This window comes from Herpailurus yagouaroundi, unplaced genomic scaffold, assembly GCF_014898765.1.
Source record: "Herpailurus yagouaroundi ecotype Mexico unplaced genomic scaffold, PumYag 253, whole genome shotgun sequence".
Taxonomy (NCBI): Eukaryota; Metazoa; Chordata; class Mammalia; order Carnivora; family Felidae; genus Herpailurus; species Herpailurus yagouaroundi.
In genome coordinates this window covers 6,156,255-6,172,000 of record NW_024412470.1, presented here as the reverse complement: position 1 = coordinate 6,172,000, position 15,746 = coordinate 6,156,255, and the positions used below count along the sequence as shown (strand labels likewise).

The 15,746-nt window shown below is 41.3% G+C and overlaps 1 protein-coding gene across 6 annotated transcripts in view; it reads left to right on the top strand.

Annotated features, from left to right (window-relative positions):
• Positions 1–2,371: 2,371 nt before the first annotated feature.
• The window catches only part of TAF1A (TATA-box binding protein associated factor, RNA polymerase I subunit A), a 39,409-nt gene continuing 26,034 nt past the window's right edge, over positions 2,372–15,746 (top strand). For 3 of the 6 annotated variants that reach the window (XM_040461041.1, XM_040461044.1, XM_040461040.1), the window contains exons 1-4: positions 2,372–2,489; positions 4,112–4,244; positions 9,062–9,231; positions 13,861–13,974. In XM_040461041.1, coding sequence (XP_040316975.1) covers positions 4,124–4,244; positions 9,062–9,231; positions 13,861–13,974 — 405 coding nt within the window. In that variant the 5' untranslated portion in view covers positions 2,372–2,489; positions 4,112–4,123. Of the gene's footprint in view, positions 2,490–4,111; positions 4,245–6,238; positions 6,280–9,061; positions 9,232–13,842; positions 13,975–15,746 lie in introns of those variants that run through there. The other 3 variants (XM_040461045.1, XM_040461046.1, XM_040461043.1) reach the window with 3 other exon arrangements.

The window sequence follows — 15,746 nt, the reverse complement described above, 5'->3', positions numbered from 1 at the left end:
ATAAAAAAATAAAAAGTTATTATCAAATTAAATTCTCTTTAGCCCTGTAAGGCAACTGTAAGGACATCTTTCTGTTCCTTAGAATATGTTTCTTTCTAGATTGAGTTTAGAAAACCTTCTGTGTGCTTTGTTTTATTTTATGTTTGCATTTTTACCATGTTTCTTTTTTTTAAATCTTGTTTATGTTATTGGATGAGATATAGTACAGTCACTTTTATTTTACGTCCTTCACCAACACATTTTTTTTTAATTTTTTTTTCAACGTTTATTTATTTTTGGGACAGAGAGAGACAGAGCATGAATGGGGGAGGGGCAGAGAGAGAGGGAGACACAGAATCGGAAACAGGCTCCAGGCTCTGAGCCATCAGCCCAGAGCCCGACGCGGGGCTCGAACTCACGGACCGCGAGATCGTGACCTGGCTGAAGTCGGACGCTTAACCGACTGCGCCACCCAGGCGCCCCAACACATTTTACACCAGAACTGTACTATGGGAAAGGGAAGGGTTAGGTAGAGTATATAAAGATTCATTCTTAACTTCCTTTTATCTACAGTTACCTAAAACTGTATGAGAATATAAAGGTAAACAAGAAATTTCTTCTCCATCTTTGTGAGAGCATGAATTTGGGTGAAATTAAACCTTGCAGAACTCATTAAAGGAAATTTCTTTTAAGATGGAGCCAGGAGGCCAGAAAGGGTAGCTCTCAGACCCCACCACTCATTGCAACCCTTTGTAGATCCAATAGGACCAGACTACTTTGCATTCCCAATAGGAAGAAACCTACTTCACTATCCCAGTAGGAGAAAGGAGGATTTTCCCTTTGCCCAGCAACAGCCCAGCCAGTGACGAACTGTCACAACTCAGCCAATGAGAAGCCACTATACTTCAAAGTCCCAGTTTACTGCAATGGACTTGTTGTTTATAACAGCTCCCCCAGCTCCCCCCTATCCTCTATAGAGGAGTGGTCCTTTCCTATGTTCTTTGGACTTGCCTAAGGCTTTTGCTATAGCTTCCTTGTCCCAAATTCCAATTCCTCTACTAGTCCTGAATAAACACATTTTGCTGGCAAAATAATAAGCCGTTTTACTTTTCAGGTCAACAACTTCATGGCAAAGGAAGAACTGTAGCCAGACCAAGCCTCGAGACTAGAAGATTATGGCTGTGTTATTTTGTTTGTGTGCTTTGCTGGACCACATCATTTAGGTCAGCCTTGCTGCAGAGGCAGAGCACTGCAAAGAGTTACAGCACAAAGAAGCAGCAGTAGGAATTTTTCTTTCTTTTTAAGTAATCTGTATGCCCAATGTGGGGCTTAAGCTCACCACCCCGAGATCAAGAGTTGCATGCTCTACCAGCTGAGGCAGCCAGGCGCCCCTGGAACTTTTCTTGCAAAATCATAGCTACTGCACGGTGCTTATGAGGAAAATTCAGAATCAAGTATTTCTGCCATTTTAAGGAATTCCTATAGAAACCCTTACTACACCCTTTCATCAATTCTACAGCATTGATTCTGCTCAGATGGTTTGCTTTCAGGGTACAGAAAACTCAGATTCCTATGCCATTATTTGTGCAGTCTTAAGTATGAACAAAATGGATGTAATGACTTTAAAGCTAACTCCTTGTAACTTTTCCTCCTTAGTCCTAGTTCTGTTCTCTGAAGCTTTGAAAAAATGGTCTGACCTTCTTTCACAGACCAACCTTCCCAGTTGTGGAGATACATACTGTGTTCCCATGGGTCTCTGCCTCTCCAGGGTCATCTTACCCAGAACTCCTCAACTTTCCCTCATTTACATTTAATCATCTTACTTTTTGTCCCTCTTTCATGTAAGTTTGTCAATGCTCCTCATGAAAAGTGGCCCCCAGATGGGTCCCCAGAGTCCTCTCAGCCGAGAGGGAAAAGATATTCTTTGCTCAAATTTGGGGGAGGGTGCCAAATGACTTAAATTCAAAGATAAAACTTTAAAAGAAGAGAAAAAAAGATGTCAAGGGAGCAATTAAGAGGTTATGCACATTTATCTTGTACAGGACCACTAACCACGCCTCTGAGATTTGCGCAGTGCGCCCTTGGGCCAAGAAAAAATTTAATTAATTTAAAGATTATAGTACAGTGAATTACTCTGGTAATGTTGCATTCTGCTTTTTCGATTGCTCAACTCAACCAGCCACCATCCCCTCGTCCCACTCTCCAGTTGCACTTAAAGTCTCCCATTTTCCAACTGGAACAGAGTAAGACGCAAACGAAAAGCCAACTCGGTGGGAGGACAGCTGCGCGCGGACACTTCCAGGGTTGAGAGGCGGAGGGAGACGCCTCCGCCACAGAAGGAGGAGTTAGGGGCGGAGCCGCGTCTGCGTGCCATCTGAGAGGGCGGCGGAGTTTGCGCATGCTCACACGAAGCAGGCGCTAGCTCCGCTTCCGGTGGGGGTTCGCTCGTGCAGTTCACGAGCAGCAGCCGGCTGCGTTTATTGCTGCGGGGAAGAGTCGGCTTCAGGCGGGTAAGTGTCGCCTCTTTTGTCCATCAATTATGGCAAGCATTCAAAGTAGAACCTGAAGGGCTGTGCTAGGACCAACCCATGTTCTGCTGCTACTTTCTCCTGATGTTCTGAAACCTTTATTTCTGAGCACAAGGCGAAAGGGGCGGAGAAGCTGTGGGTACCGTGGCAACTGCATGGCAACAACTTAGTTATTTAGAATTTGGAGAAATTGGGAGAGCTGCTTCTGTAAGGGCTCGTTAAAGTACGTGTGCGTCGGATGCAAATTTCGATGTTATGTCAGTCCCAGGCGCCTAAACCACAGAATTTTATTTTAAAAGATGTACTCTGGCTGTAATGTTGGAGTAGCAGGATTTGAGGTGGGGTAACTAGTTGGAAAGCTAATTCAGTGATCAGGACACAGTCTGAAGATGTCCTGTCCTGAACTGGGGTAGTGGTGTAGGATTGCGGACAAGAGGGAAAATTGGAGAAATTCCAGCCGTTAGTATCAGCTGGACCAAAGAATCGATTGGATGTGGGGAATGAGGGACAGGAGCCCTGAGCATCTTGAGGATTAAGTCCATTCTTCGCTTGGCATATGGCCGTCTTTCTAGATTCGTTTCCCTCCATCAGTTCAGTCTTCTGACCCCGTCCTCCACGCAGACCCAAGACTCTGTGCCAAGTAGTTTGATGCTCTAGTTCTAGAGTATTGTCCTCACCTTTTTATGATGTTGGGTCAGTTTATATAATTTCATTACGCCCCTCAGTTTTTTTTCCAACATGAAAATGAAATAAAATAATAGTCCTCTCAGGATTTTTATTTATTTATTTTTTAAATTTTTTTTTCAACGTTTATTTATTTTTTGGGGACAGAGAGAGACAGAGCATGAACGGGGGAGGGGCAGAGAGAGAGAGGGAGACACAGAATCGGAAACAGGCTCCAGGCTCCGAGCCTTCTGCCCAGAGCCTGACGCGGGGCTCGAACTCACGGACCGCGAGATCGTGACCTGGCCGAAGTCGGACGCTTAACCGACTGCGCCACCCAGGCGCCCCTCAGGATTTTTATAAGGATTAAGGGAGATAGTTTTTATGCTTGGTATATAGAGAAGGATCAATATATGGTAATTACTAATACTGTTATGTATTTGCATCGTTTTATTATTATGTGTCATTTTGCTATATCTTCCTCTAGACTTGAGTTGGGTGTTTTTTGTTTTTGTGGGTTTTTTTTTTTTGAAATTAGGAGCAGTATCTTATCTATCTTTGTATGTTCTTGTAATATAGTAGTAAAGATTAAAAAAATTTTTTTTGAATGGATCATTTATTTGGGCTGTTGTTGACATAATTAAATTTATTTCTTACTTTATAGGAGCTACCTGGGGGGTGCCAGGGTGGCTCAGTCGGCTGAGTGTCCAACTCTTTGATTTCAGCTAAGGCCTTGACCTCAGGGTCGTGAATTCAAGCCCCACATTGGGTGTAGAGCCTGCTCAAAAAATAAATAAGTTAGTAAATAAAACGCAGGAGCTACCTGGTAGAATGAATTTTGCTGATCAAATATTATCTATTAGATAAAAAGGTAGCAGTTTTTTTAATATAACTAAGAAGGCCGGGAAATGAGATGTACAGGTGGTAACTGATATTCTCAGTTTGGAACAGGTATGAGTGATTTCAGTGAAGAATTGATAAGGTCCAAGACAGAGGATGACCAGGAGGAATCATGTGTATTGTCTGGTACAGGAATGTATTTTCCTTGGCTCCAAAAGCATATAGACACTGTGGGTAAGTAAAATAACATCTAGCCATTTTAACTTTAATGCAAGGAGATGGTAAGATTCAGTATGGACACAAAATTAATAAGTAAGTTCAGTTGCAAGATGTGCCTCTATTCGGGTTTTGAGGCTGTAAGCAAAATGATCATTTAAAACAGAGATCCCTTTCCTACTTTTCCTTTGAACTAATAACATAACAGATAATCTGTATTATGGTAGATTCCTCCCCCCCCCCCCCAGTAATGCTTATTAGTCACTTAGAAGCCTGGCATTGGCTAAATATTGGGATACATAGATGAATAATATATGGTCACTGGCAGTGAGGAGTACATATGTAGGAAGTGTTTTTAAGAAATTTCTGTTGTTTTGCATTGAAATTATTCCTAATATAATTGATCTATAATAGGTTCCAAAAAAAGAACTTTTTTCTTATAAATATAAGCATATGTTTCTGTGGAGTATATTCCCTGTAAGAATATATAAAAGAACCAGGTATGTGTATATTATTGACCTGTTGGATGGTATACTTCTGGGAATATATCAGAACTGGCACTTAGTACCCTCAAAACATCTCTCGTAGACTAGCCATCTTTCCCCTTGACTGAGATTCTTTGGCTCCTAGAATTTGCTCCCGTTTCTTTATCTTTTAGTTTTAATATTATCTCATTTAGTTATCTCAGTAAATTAATCCTCAGTAAATCCATTTGCTGGGCGTTTTAGAGTTGAGGGAAATGAATCTCGAAGAAGTTAAACTCTAGATGTTGGTATCAGGAGTTAAACCAGGTCTATCTGATCTCAAAGCTTATACTTTTGATAACCGAAATATAATTTTATTAATGAGGTATTATATGTAAAGTGCTTAGTGCAGAGCCTCATACATAGTGAATGTTGGAAAAAACAATAGTTTCTTTCCTCTCTTCTCATTTTAATTTTGCTAACGACCGTACATGGTTTAAGCTAGCTTTGAATGGTTGGTACTTAAGAGTGAATGCTACTTCCCCGCCTGATAGGGAACTAGTAATCTCAAGTTCCTGCTGGTTAAGATATACTTGGGCAAGTTTTTGTCATCAGGGTTCTATAGAGAACTGGAGTCAGTCTGAAAGCAGACAGGTTTAACACCAGAATTTACATGCTTAGAAATGTTTTAGAAGTTATGAATAGCCTGTTAAACCCAAAATACTTTATGCCTGCAGTGAACAATAGTTTCAGGTAATATTGACATTGTAGTGATAAATGACCATACTAGGAAAACAAAATTGCCCAGCAATTATTAATTTTTTTATTCTAGTAAATATCTATTGGTGTTTTGAAGGGTATGCCCTTTAGAATAAAAACTTTGAAGGCAGAGGCCAATCTGAATTAAAACTATATGTTACGCGACACCTGGCTGTCTGTTGATGAAGTGTGCAACTCTTGCTCTCAGGGTTGTAGGTTCGAGCCCCACGCTGGGTGTAGAGATTACTTAAAAATAAAATTTTAGAAAACAAACAAAAAAACAGCGTCGAGTACCTAGAGTAGTACTTGGCACAAAATAGTGCTCAAAAAATGACTGACAAGTTTCCAGATTCTTTCAAGGGCAGTAGAGATAGGCTGATGGTGCTGGTTCTCTATTGTAGCTCATTTCATGTCAAAATTTCTTTTCCTAGGCAGTTATTTTTGAAAGTGTATCAGCAACAAATAGGATTATCTTTTGCTCGTAAAAGAATGAAATGAGAGGTATTCCTGAGGTAACTAGGCTGAATTGCAAGACAGAAGGGGAATTTTCCAAGAATTTAAGGACAGTAGTCTAAAGTCCCGACTTCCAGGCTGAGTAGTGAAAAGTTGAGAGGTTGGCCTGAGGTCAGTCCTCCTTTAGGTAAATAAATGAGGTTTTAGGGCAGAGGTATTTTGTCAGTTTCCCGGACCAGCTGCTGCTTGGATCTTGCTAAATGCAGCTTCTTATTCAGAGAGCTGGGTGGGGCATTCTGTTAAGTTCCGTGGTGATGCTAAGGCTTTTGTTTCCAGAACCACACTGAATAGCAAGCAGTAGGATCTCCACGAGATTTGTAAGTATTTTTAAAAAGTTTGAGAAACCCTAGTGTAGAGCCGTTGTGTTGAAACCTGTTTTGTTTGAGTACCCTTTTTTTTTCCTTTCAATTATGTACTGCCTTGCATGGTTTTAAAGTGTCATCTAAAAATTGTGTTTATTGTAAGCTGAATAGTTGCAAAAGATCTAATTTCCAACATCTTTTGGCATTTTTTTTTTTAATTTTCTTTTTTTTTTCAACGTTTATTTATTTTTTTTGGGACAGAGAGAGACAGAGCATGAACGGGGGAGGGGCAGAGAGAGAGGGAGACACAGAATCGGAAACAGGCTCCAGGCTCCGAGCCATCAGCCCAGAGCCTGAAATTTTGGCATTTTTAAATGAAATTAAGTTTATTACTTTTACAAATATATCCAGTGGAATCTAAGCAGCATAGGAATGTGATGCCTTTCACCATCCATTTAAACATATTTATGAAAAAAAATTTTTTTTAATGTTTATTTTTGAGAAAGCACAAGCTAGGGAGGGGCAGAGAGGGGGGGACAGAGGATCCCCTCTGGGCTGTGCACTGACAGCAGCAAGCCTGACTTGGGGTTTGAACTCAGGAACTGTGAGATCATGGCCTGAGCCAAAGTCAGACACTCCACCAACTGAGTGCCTCCACCCTGGCACCCTGAAAAAGATTTTAATTGATGAAGATTTTATACTGTTTGTTTTCCTTTCATACTTTTGTTTTTACAATAAAACTGTGTATCTACATTTAATTATTTTTTGTTAATATCCTGTAGGACTTTAGGTACTAAGATTTTGTCTGGAGTGAGACATCATAATTAATGGTTTTACAAAACTGATGCTAACAACATAAGTATTAAAAGTTGTGTTAAAATTTAGGGGCACCTGGATGGCTCAGTTGGTTAAGCGTCCTATTTCGGCTCAGGTCATGATCTCACGGTTCATAGGTTCGAGCCCCGCATTGGGTTCTGTGCTGACAGCTCAGAGCCTGGAGTCTCCTTCAGATTCTGTGTCTTCCTTTCTCTCTGCTCCTCCCCTGCTCATGCGCTGTCTCTGTCTCTCTCTCTCTCAAAACTAAATAAACATTAAAAAAAAACCTTAAAAAGTTGTGTTAAAATTTAATTAAAAGTAAATTTTTATGACTTCTTTATTTCAATAAAATAAATAAGGTTATCACTTTTTTCCAATGATTTGATATATCCGTGAAGGAGTAGCATGTATTTCTGGAATGAGAAAAGATTTAGCTTCAGTTCTATTTTGTTTTCATTGATGTAATTCTGAGAAACCTTAGTTGCATAAGTAGATGGCATTGGATAGAGTGTAATTGTAACAATGTATCAGGTCTTTGAATTCTTGAATTACTCATGACAAAATTGGGTAGTGATCTGTTATAAAGAATTCTTAAGTCCTTCCACGCTTTTGATAAGCAAAGACTTGGAAATCACCTGACTTGCCAAAGGGTTTGTTAGTCAGTCACTGTCACAATAGTTACACCTACATTTTCACCTTCAGGTAATATATATTGATTTTGATTGTGAAGCCTTGACTGTAGCATGGTTCTCTAGGAGATTAATTTTAGGCACGAGTGAGTATGTGAGGAAGTTGAAGATCTGCAAGTCAATTGCTCTGAAACTGTCTTTGCACAGTACCTGTAAGTCTCTCTGTATTCCCAGGGGTCAGGGTACCCCGCGGGAGGACCACTGACCTAGTGGGGTCCTGTGGTAGTGTGGGAAGGAAAGAGGAGGTGTCAGTATGGCACCTGTTACTCCTAAAACGGGGTTGTGGGGTACCTGGGTGGCTCAGTCGATTAAGCTCTGACTTCAGCTCAGGTAGTGATCTCACGGTTTGTGGGTTTGCACGTCGCATTGGGTTCTATGCTGACAGCTTGGAGCCTGGAGCCTGCTTGGGATTCTGTGTCTCTCTCTGTCTGCCTCTGCCCCACTCACATGTGCGTGTGCTAGCTCGCTCTCTCCCTCTCTCTCCCTCTCCAAAATAAACATTAAAACACAGTTGTAACTAAGCCCAGATGTTCTTAAGGTGAGGATTGTTGATCCTTTAGAAATATAAACGCTAATGTCTTCAGCTGTTAAATCTCATTTGTGTTTAATGTCATTGAGTTACTGGAACTCGGTCCTTGAATAATGAAAGCCCACCTCTGAGAGTTTTCAGAATACTGGTAGTTAATACAGGACATGCTTGTCTAGGATAACCCTAATGATTTTTACCCATTCTAAATACTTGGGACTTGCTTTTGGGGCCCAGATTGTTTGGTGCAAAATGAAAGGATGATTGGATCTGATCTGGAAGCTCTGGTACCCCGGTAGCCCATGAACATCAAGTCAGGTTTTTCTTTTCCATTTGCTGAGACTAGTAAAAATAGCGTGCGAGAGTTTGTTTCAAGGGAAGCTAGCTTTTTTTTTTTTTTTTTAATTTTTTTTTTCAACGTTTTTTATTTATTTTTGGGACAGAGAGAGACAGAGCATGAACGGGGGAGGGGCAGAGAGAGAGGGAGACACAGAATCGGAAACAGGCTCCAGGCTCTGAGCCATCAGCCCAGAGCCTGACGCGGGGCTCGAACTCACGGACCGCGAGATCGTGACCTGGCTGAAGTCGGACGCTTAACCGACTGCGCCACCCAGGCGCCCCAAGGGAAACTAGCTTTGATATTAGGGCCGGGCTGGGTTGAGTAATGATTACTGTCCTGCTTGTTAAAATTTCTGCTTATCAGAAAGGACTTTTTTAAAACTTGAATTGGGATCACTGTGGGTTAAGACTTCTTTTTAATCTGTAGAAACTGGAGGAAAAAAGGAGAAGGATTTTGCTCAGACAACCAGTGCTTGTTTGAATCGTATCCAAGAAGCTTTGCTGAAGCACCAGTGGCCACAAGCTGCAGGGTACATGCACAGTTACTTCCAGATCCTGGAAGATTCAGACAGCCACAAGAGGCAGGCTGCACCCGAGGTAAGTGAAGTGTGAGCCTGTGGGAGGAGATTACAGCTACCCGAGAGAGTTTCTGCCCCTTGAGCGCCACCCAGAATAGCTTTTGCAAGGATCGCAAATTGATTTTTCTAAAAGCTACTGAAAGTGGTTTTGGGTGGAGAATTTATACTGGGACATTTTTTCTTGCACATCTTTTTACTTGTTAGGATTTTATTTTATCTTTTAAGTTTATTTATTTATTTTGAGAGAGAGAGAGAGAGGGGGAGACAGAGAGAGAGAGAGAGAGAGAGAGAGAGGGAGGAGGGGCAGAGAGAGAATCCCAAGCAGGCTCCGCACTGTCAGTGCAAAGCCCGACTCGGGTCAAACTCACGAACCGTGAGATCATGTCCCGAGCCGAAGTCGGACGCTTAACCTACTGAGCCACCCAGGAAGGGCTACTTATTAGGATTTTGAAGGAAACTAAAAATATTTTGAACTCTGAATTCTCAGATTCCCCACTATTCATTCCTTCCTTCTAGTAATTCTCCCTCCTTTCCATGTGTTGTTATTTTTCCCTCTCCATAGGATGTTTCCTATCATCATACCAACGTGTTGTTTCTTGCGTCTTAAAATCATCTCTTGACCCCTATTTTCTCCACAGATGTGTGCCATTTTTCCACTTCCGCTTTCAGCCAAACTCCTTGAAAGGTTGTGCATACTTGTTCTCTCCAAACCTTCTCCAGTTAGGCCCCTCTGCCCACCAGCATCACCGTTTCTACCAAGTTGCTTTGTCAGGGTCAGCAGTGATCTCCAGGTTGCTAAATCTGGTGCCCAGTTCTCAGCGCTCGAGTAACTTGACCTGTCAGCAGTATTGAAGACAGTAGATCACTGCCTCCTGTGTTGTGATAAGCTTTCTTCATCTGGCTTCCAGGACACTGTTTCTCACTTTTCTGTCTTGCCTCACTGGCCTTCCTCAGCCTCCTGTGATTGCTCGTCTGCTCCCTGGCCTTTTGACTTGGGAGTTCCCCAGAACTCAGTCCTTAGTCCTCTTCTCAGATGGCCTTAAATCTGGTCTGTATGCCGGACGATTCCCAGTTGTGTATCTGCGGCCCTGACATCTCTCCAAGCCCACGTTCCTCTGTCCGGCTGTCTGTTCCGCATCAGCGCTCGGGTGTCTAACAGTCGTATCACACCAGCGTACCTAAAGTGGACCTTCTGGTCTTCACCATCAAACCTAATTTTCCTCATCTCAGATGATGGTTTTTTAAGTATCTAATCGCTGGGGCCCGACTCTGAAGTTGCCTTTCTTTCATACCCCATATCCTATTGGCTCTCCTTCAGAATTCGGTCTGAATACTTCTCGCCAGCTGCGTGACTGCACGTCAACCCAAACCACTGTCGTCTCCCGTAGATGACTGCTTGCCCTCCGGCACCCCCTTGTCTCTTTTCAGCATAGCGAGCGACCAGGGTTATCCTTTTTAAAAAATAGTCTTATAAATAAACCACCATACAGTTCCCACATTTAAATGGTACAATTCAATGTTTTTTCATATATTTGCAGAGATATGCAGCCATTACCACAATCTAAATTTTGAACGTTTTCCTCCCCACCCCCCCCCCCCCAAAAGAATACACTCACAGTCACTCTCTGCCCTGTCCCTCCTTCCCCCACTCCCCAGCCCCTGGCAACCACTCATCTACTTTCCGTTTCCGGACATTTCAGAGAAGTGGGTTTTATGATACAAGGTCTTTGTGCATGACTTCTTTCACTGGATGTGTTTTCACATTTATTCTTGTTGCAGGTTTTATTAGTACTTCTTTCCTTTGTATTAGAAGGTGACATTCCATCCTGTTCTGTGTGTGCCTTCGTCTGTTGTTAGACATGGGCGTTATTTGCACTTTTTAGTTATTATGAGTAACGCTGCTATGAACATTCACGTTTTTGTTAGGGATGTTTGTGGAAATATCTCTTGGGTACGTACCAAGGAACAGAGTGCTGGGTCATACAGTAACTGTGTTTGGCCTCTTGAGGAACTACCAGACTGTTTTCCAAAGTACCTGCACCATTTTACGTCACCACCAGTAATCTATGAGGTTCCAATTTCTCTGCATCCTTGCCAGGTTTTGTTATTGTCTGTCTTTCTGATTGTAGCTGCCTTAGTGGTTGTGAGGTGGTAGCCTGTTGTGGTTTTGATTTGTATTTCCCTAGTGACTAATGATGCAGCATGATCTTTTTAATTTTTTTTTTTTAAATGTTTATTTTTGAGAGAGAGAGAGAGTGAGTGAGTGGGAGGGAGAGGAGCAGAGAGTGACAGAGACACAGAATCTGAAGCAGGCTCCAGGCTCTGAGCTGTCAGCACAGAGCCCGACGCGGGGCTCGAATCCACGAACTGCAAGATCATGACCTGAGCTAAAGTCAGACGCTTAACCGACTGAGGCACCCAGGCGCCCCTGCAGCATGATCCTTTTAAAACACAGGATTGGTCATGTCCCTTCTCTGCTAAACTCTGTAATGGCTTCCCATTTCACTCAGTAAAAGCCAAAGTCCTAATGATTGCCTGCAAGTTCTGTATGATCTGCTCATTCCCTTTCCCCCTTGACCTTTCTGATCTCATTTCCTATTACTCAAATACTGGTTTTTTTCCTTCTTCCAGCCTCCCTAATCTCCTGGTTCTTGCTTGAACAGACCATTGCACTTTTGCCTGATTGCCTTTGCTGTACCGATTCCTTTTACTTGAAAAGGTCCTTCTTCAGATATCACTATAGCCATCTGTCAAGTCTCATTTTCAGTGAGTCCTACCGTGACTGTTTAAAATGCAACTCCATACCGCCCCCTCCACTTTCCAGCTGTCACTCCTGACCCCCTTAGTGTGCTCCATTCTTCTCCCACCATACTTGCCGATTTAATTCTGTTTCTGGGTTATTGTCTGTCTCTCTACAATAGAATGTAAATATCCTGAGCAGAGGGATCTAGAGCAGGGCCTGGCATATACTTTTAAATTTGTTCAGTAAAATATAGTTTATCCATAAATAACTTCACATGAAGCTCTCAAATAGCTCTTACTAATATAGTAACCATCGCATCGGGTAGATATTTAATAAAGCCCAAAAAAAATCTGAGAGAAAAAAACCTATTGGTTGAAAATTTAGTTTATGGACAAAGCTATGTTCATCTGTAAAACATTGGACAAGTTATAGGTTCTTTTTGTCCAGAATTTGTATTATAAAATGAAGGATTTGAATCCGTGGTTTCCAGACACTTGTCTGCTGCTTTTTGAATTCTCTAGGGCTTTTGTTGAAAATACAGATTCCTGTGCTCTACCCTGTACTGATCAGACTCTGAATCCCTAGAATATTTATTTTTAAATTTTTTTTTTTTCAACGTTTATTTATTTTTGGGACAGAGAGAGACAGAGCATGAACGGGGGAGGGGCAGAGAGAGAGGGAGACACAGAATCGGAAACAGGCTCCAGGTTCTGAGCCATCAGCCCAGAGCCCGACGCGGGGCTCGAACTCACGGACCGCGAGATCGTGACCTGGCTGAAGTCGGACGCTTAACCGACTGCGCCACCCAGGCGCCCCTAGAATATTTATTTTTAAAAGGTGTCCCAGGTAATTCTTATATACAACTGGGTCTAAGAACAACTGTTACAGTCTACAAATTTTCTATAAGCTCCAAAATACTACAATTTGGTTTTTCTATAAAGGAAATCTTGATTTCTCTTTCTGAGTTGGAAAGGTGAGTATTAGGATTATACCAAACAACCAATATGTATATTCACAGAACTGATTTAAAATTCTCCTAAATTTATTTTAAGATCAGTAATGAAATAGGGGTGCCTGGGTGGCTCAGTTGGTTAACCATCTGGCTTCGGCTCAGGTCACGATCTCATGGTTGGTGAGTTCAAGCCCCTCATCGGGCTCTGTGCTGACAGCTCAGAGCCTGGAGCCTGCTTTGGATTCTGTGTCTCTGTCTCTCTCTGCCCCTACTTCCTCCATACACTTTCTCTCCCTCTCTCTCTCTCTCTCTCTCTCTCTCAAAAACAAACATTAAAAAAAAATTTTTTTTATCAGTAATGAAATATTTTCATTGGGTAAGAGAAAGAGAGATTTACTCCAAGAAGCGCTCCAGGTTCTGTTACCAAAGTTTTGGTGCTCTGGGGAGAAAATAATACTTGATTAAAATTTGACTGTAGCTGATGAGAAATTTTAAGTTGGAGTTCTAAATATAGATTAAATGTAGTCAGTAGTTGTAGAGCTTTATAGATCTCAGGAAACATCTAGTTCATTGCCCTCATATTGCAGATGAGACCAAGAATGGTGAAAAGGCCAGGGTTAACAGAAACTAAGTATTCTGACTTTAACATTCTTGCCCCTATGCCAGTTAGAAATTCTGTTTTCAATATGGATCTGAGCTGCGTACCTTCTTTAGACTACTAACTTTAAAATGGCACTATTACAGCCATCTGGTATTTTTATTTAATGGATGGAAAAATTTTATTGCATGAGATATAATTAGTTTACTGGGTGAAATGAAGTATAGTAAAATGTTGATAGTAGTATCTAGGAAAACGAATTATGGGTTGTAAGCAGAAAAAAAGATAGGGTCCTTAGGCAGAAATTGGTTAAGGGAAGGATTTTACTTTTTATTAGTAATTTCTGTTTTGACAGATTATTTGGAAGCTCGGAAGTGAAATTCTATTTTATCATCCCAAAAGCAACATGGAGACTTTCAATACCTTTGCTGACAGGATGAAAAACATGGGTGTCATGAATTACTTAAAGGTGAGAGAATGCAGGCTTTGTGAATTGACATTGACAGTGCTCATTCTTAAAAAAATCTTCTCAGTGATGAGGTAGGTAATGATGTAAAAGGCATGGAAAAAGGGTAAGAGGATAAATACAAGAGCCTGAAAGGAAGTAGTATTGTGAAAACCATTTATTCCTCCATTTCCTGCTGCCTGCCTTGTTCTCTGAGGCAAAATACCTTGTCTTTGTTTATCTCCGGCTGCCAGGACCAGTCCTTAAGAGATGGCACTTATGTCTTATTGTGACGTTGGACCAAATTCTAACCTCTTTGCTTAATTCATTTGGGTTCTCTAGGAATTCATGCTCTTAGAAAAAGGAAGCAGCTAAAACAAATTGGGAATTTGAATATGTGAAAGTGGCTTTTCCCCCCCCAGCTTTATTGAGGTATAATCGACCTATAACATTGGGTGAGTCTAAGGCATATGGTGTGGTAACTCGGTACACGTGTATATTGGGAAATGTTTACCGCGTAAGGTTAGCTAACGCATCCTTCCCCTCACACTGCCACCTTGTTGTTGTTGCTGTGGTGAGACCATTAAAGTGCTACTCCCATAGCAACTTTCAAGTATACAATCCAGTGTGATTAATTATAGTTACCGTACTCTACCTTAGATCCCTGGAACTTACTCATCTTGCAACGCCAAGTTTGTACCCTTTGACCTACGTCTTTCATTTCCTCCACCCCCTCGACCACCATTCTACTCCCTGTTTCTGTGAGTGCAGTGTTTTTAGATCCCACATGTAGATGGTGAGATCCTACAATATTTGTCTTTCTCTGACTGACTTCACTTAGGGTAATGCCCTCAGGGTCCATCCACATTAGCCAAAATGACAGGATTTCCTTTTTTATTATCAAGTAATATTCCATTGTGTATAAGTGTGTGTAGATACATATGACATTTTCTTTATGCGTTCATCCATTAGATGGGCACTTGGGTTGTTTTCATGTCTTGGCTATTGTGAATAATGTTGCAATGAATATGGAAGTACAGATATCTCTTTAAGATAGTGATTTCATTTCCTTTGGATATGTACCCAGAAGTAGGATTGCTGAATGATATGTAGTTCTACTTTTAGTGTTCTGAAAAGCCTGCACACTGTTTTCTGTAGTGGCTGTATTAATTTATATTCTCACCAACTGTGTGTGAGGGTTCCATTTTCTCCACATCTTAGCCGGCATTTGTTATCTCCTGTTTTGATAATAGCCATTCTGATAGATGTGAGATGATGTCTCATTCTGGTTTCGATTTGCATTTCCCTAATGGCTAGTGATGGTGAACACCTTTTTATGTGCTTGTTGGCCAATAATATGTCTTTGGAGAAGTGTCCGTTCAAGTTCTCTGCTCATTCTTTTTTTTTTTTTTTTAATTTATATCCAAATTAGTTAGCATATAGTGCAACAATGATTTCAGGAGTAGCTGCCTTAGTGCCCCTTACCCATTTAGCCCATCCCCCCTCCCACAACCCCTCCCGTAACCCTCAGTTTGTTCTCCATATTTAGGAGTCTCTTCTGTTTTGTCCCCTCCCTCTTTTTATATTATTTTTGTCCCCTTCCCTTACATTCATCTGTTTTGTCTCTTAAAGTCCACATATGAGTGAAGTCATATGATTTTTGTCTTTCTCTGACTAATTTCACTTAGCATAATACCCTCCAGTTCCATCCACGTAGTTGCAGATGGCAAGATTTCATTCTTTTTGATTGCCAAGTAATACTCCATTTAGGTATATACCACATCTTTTTTATCCAT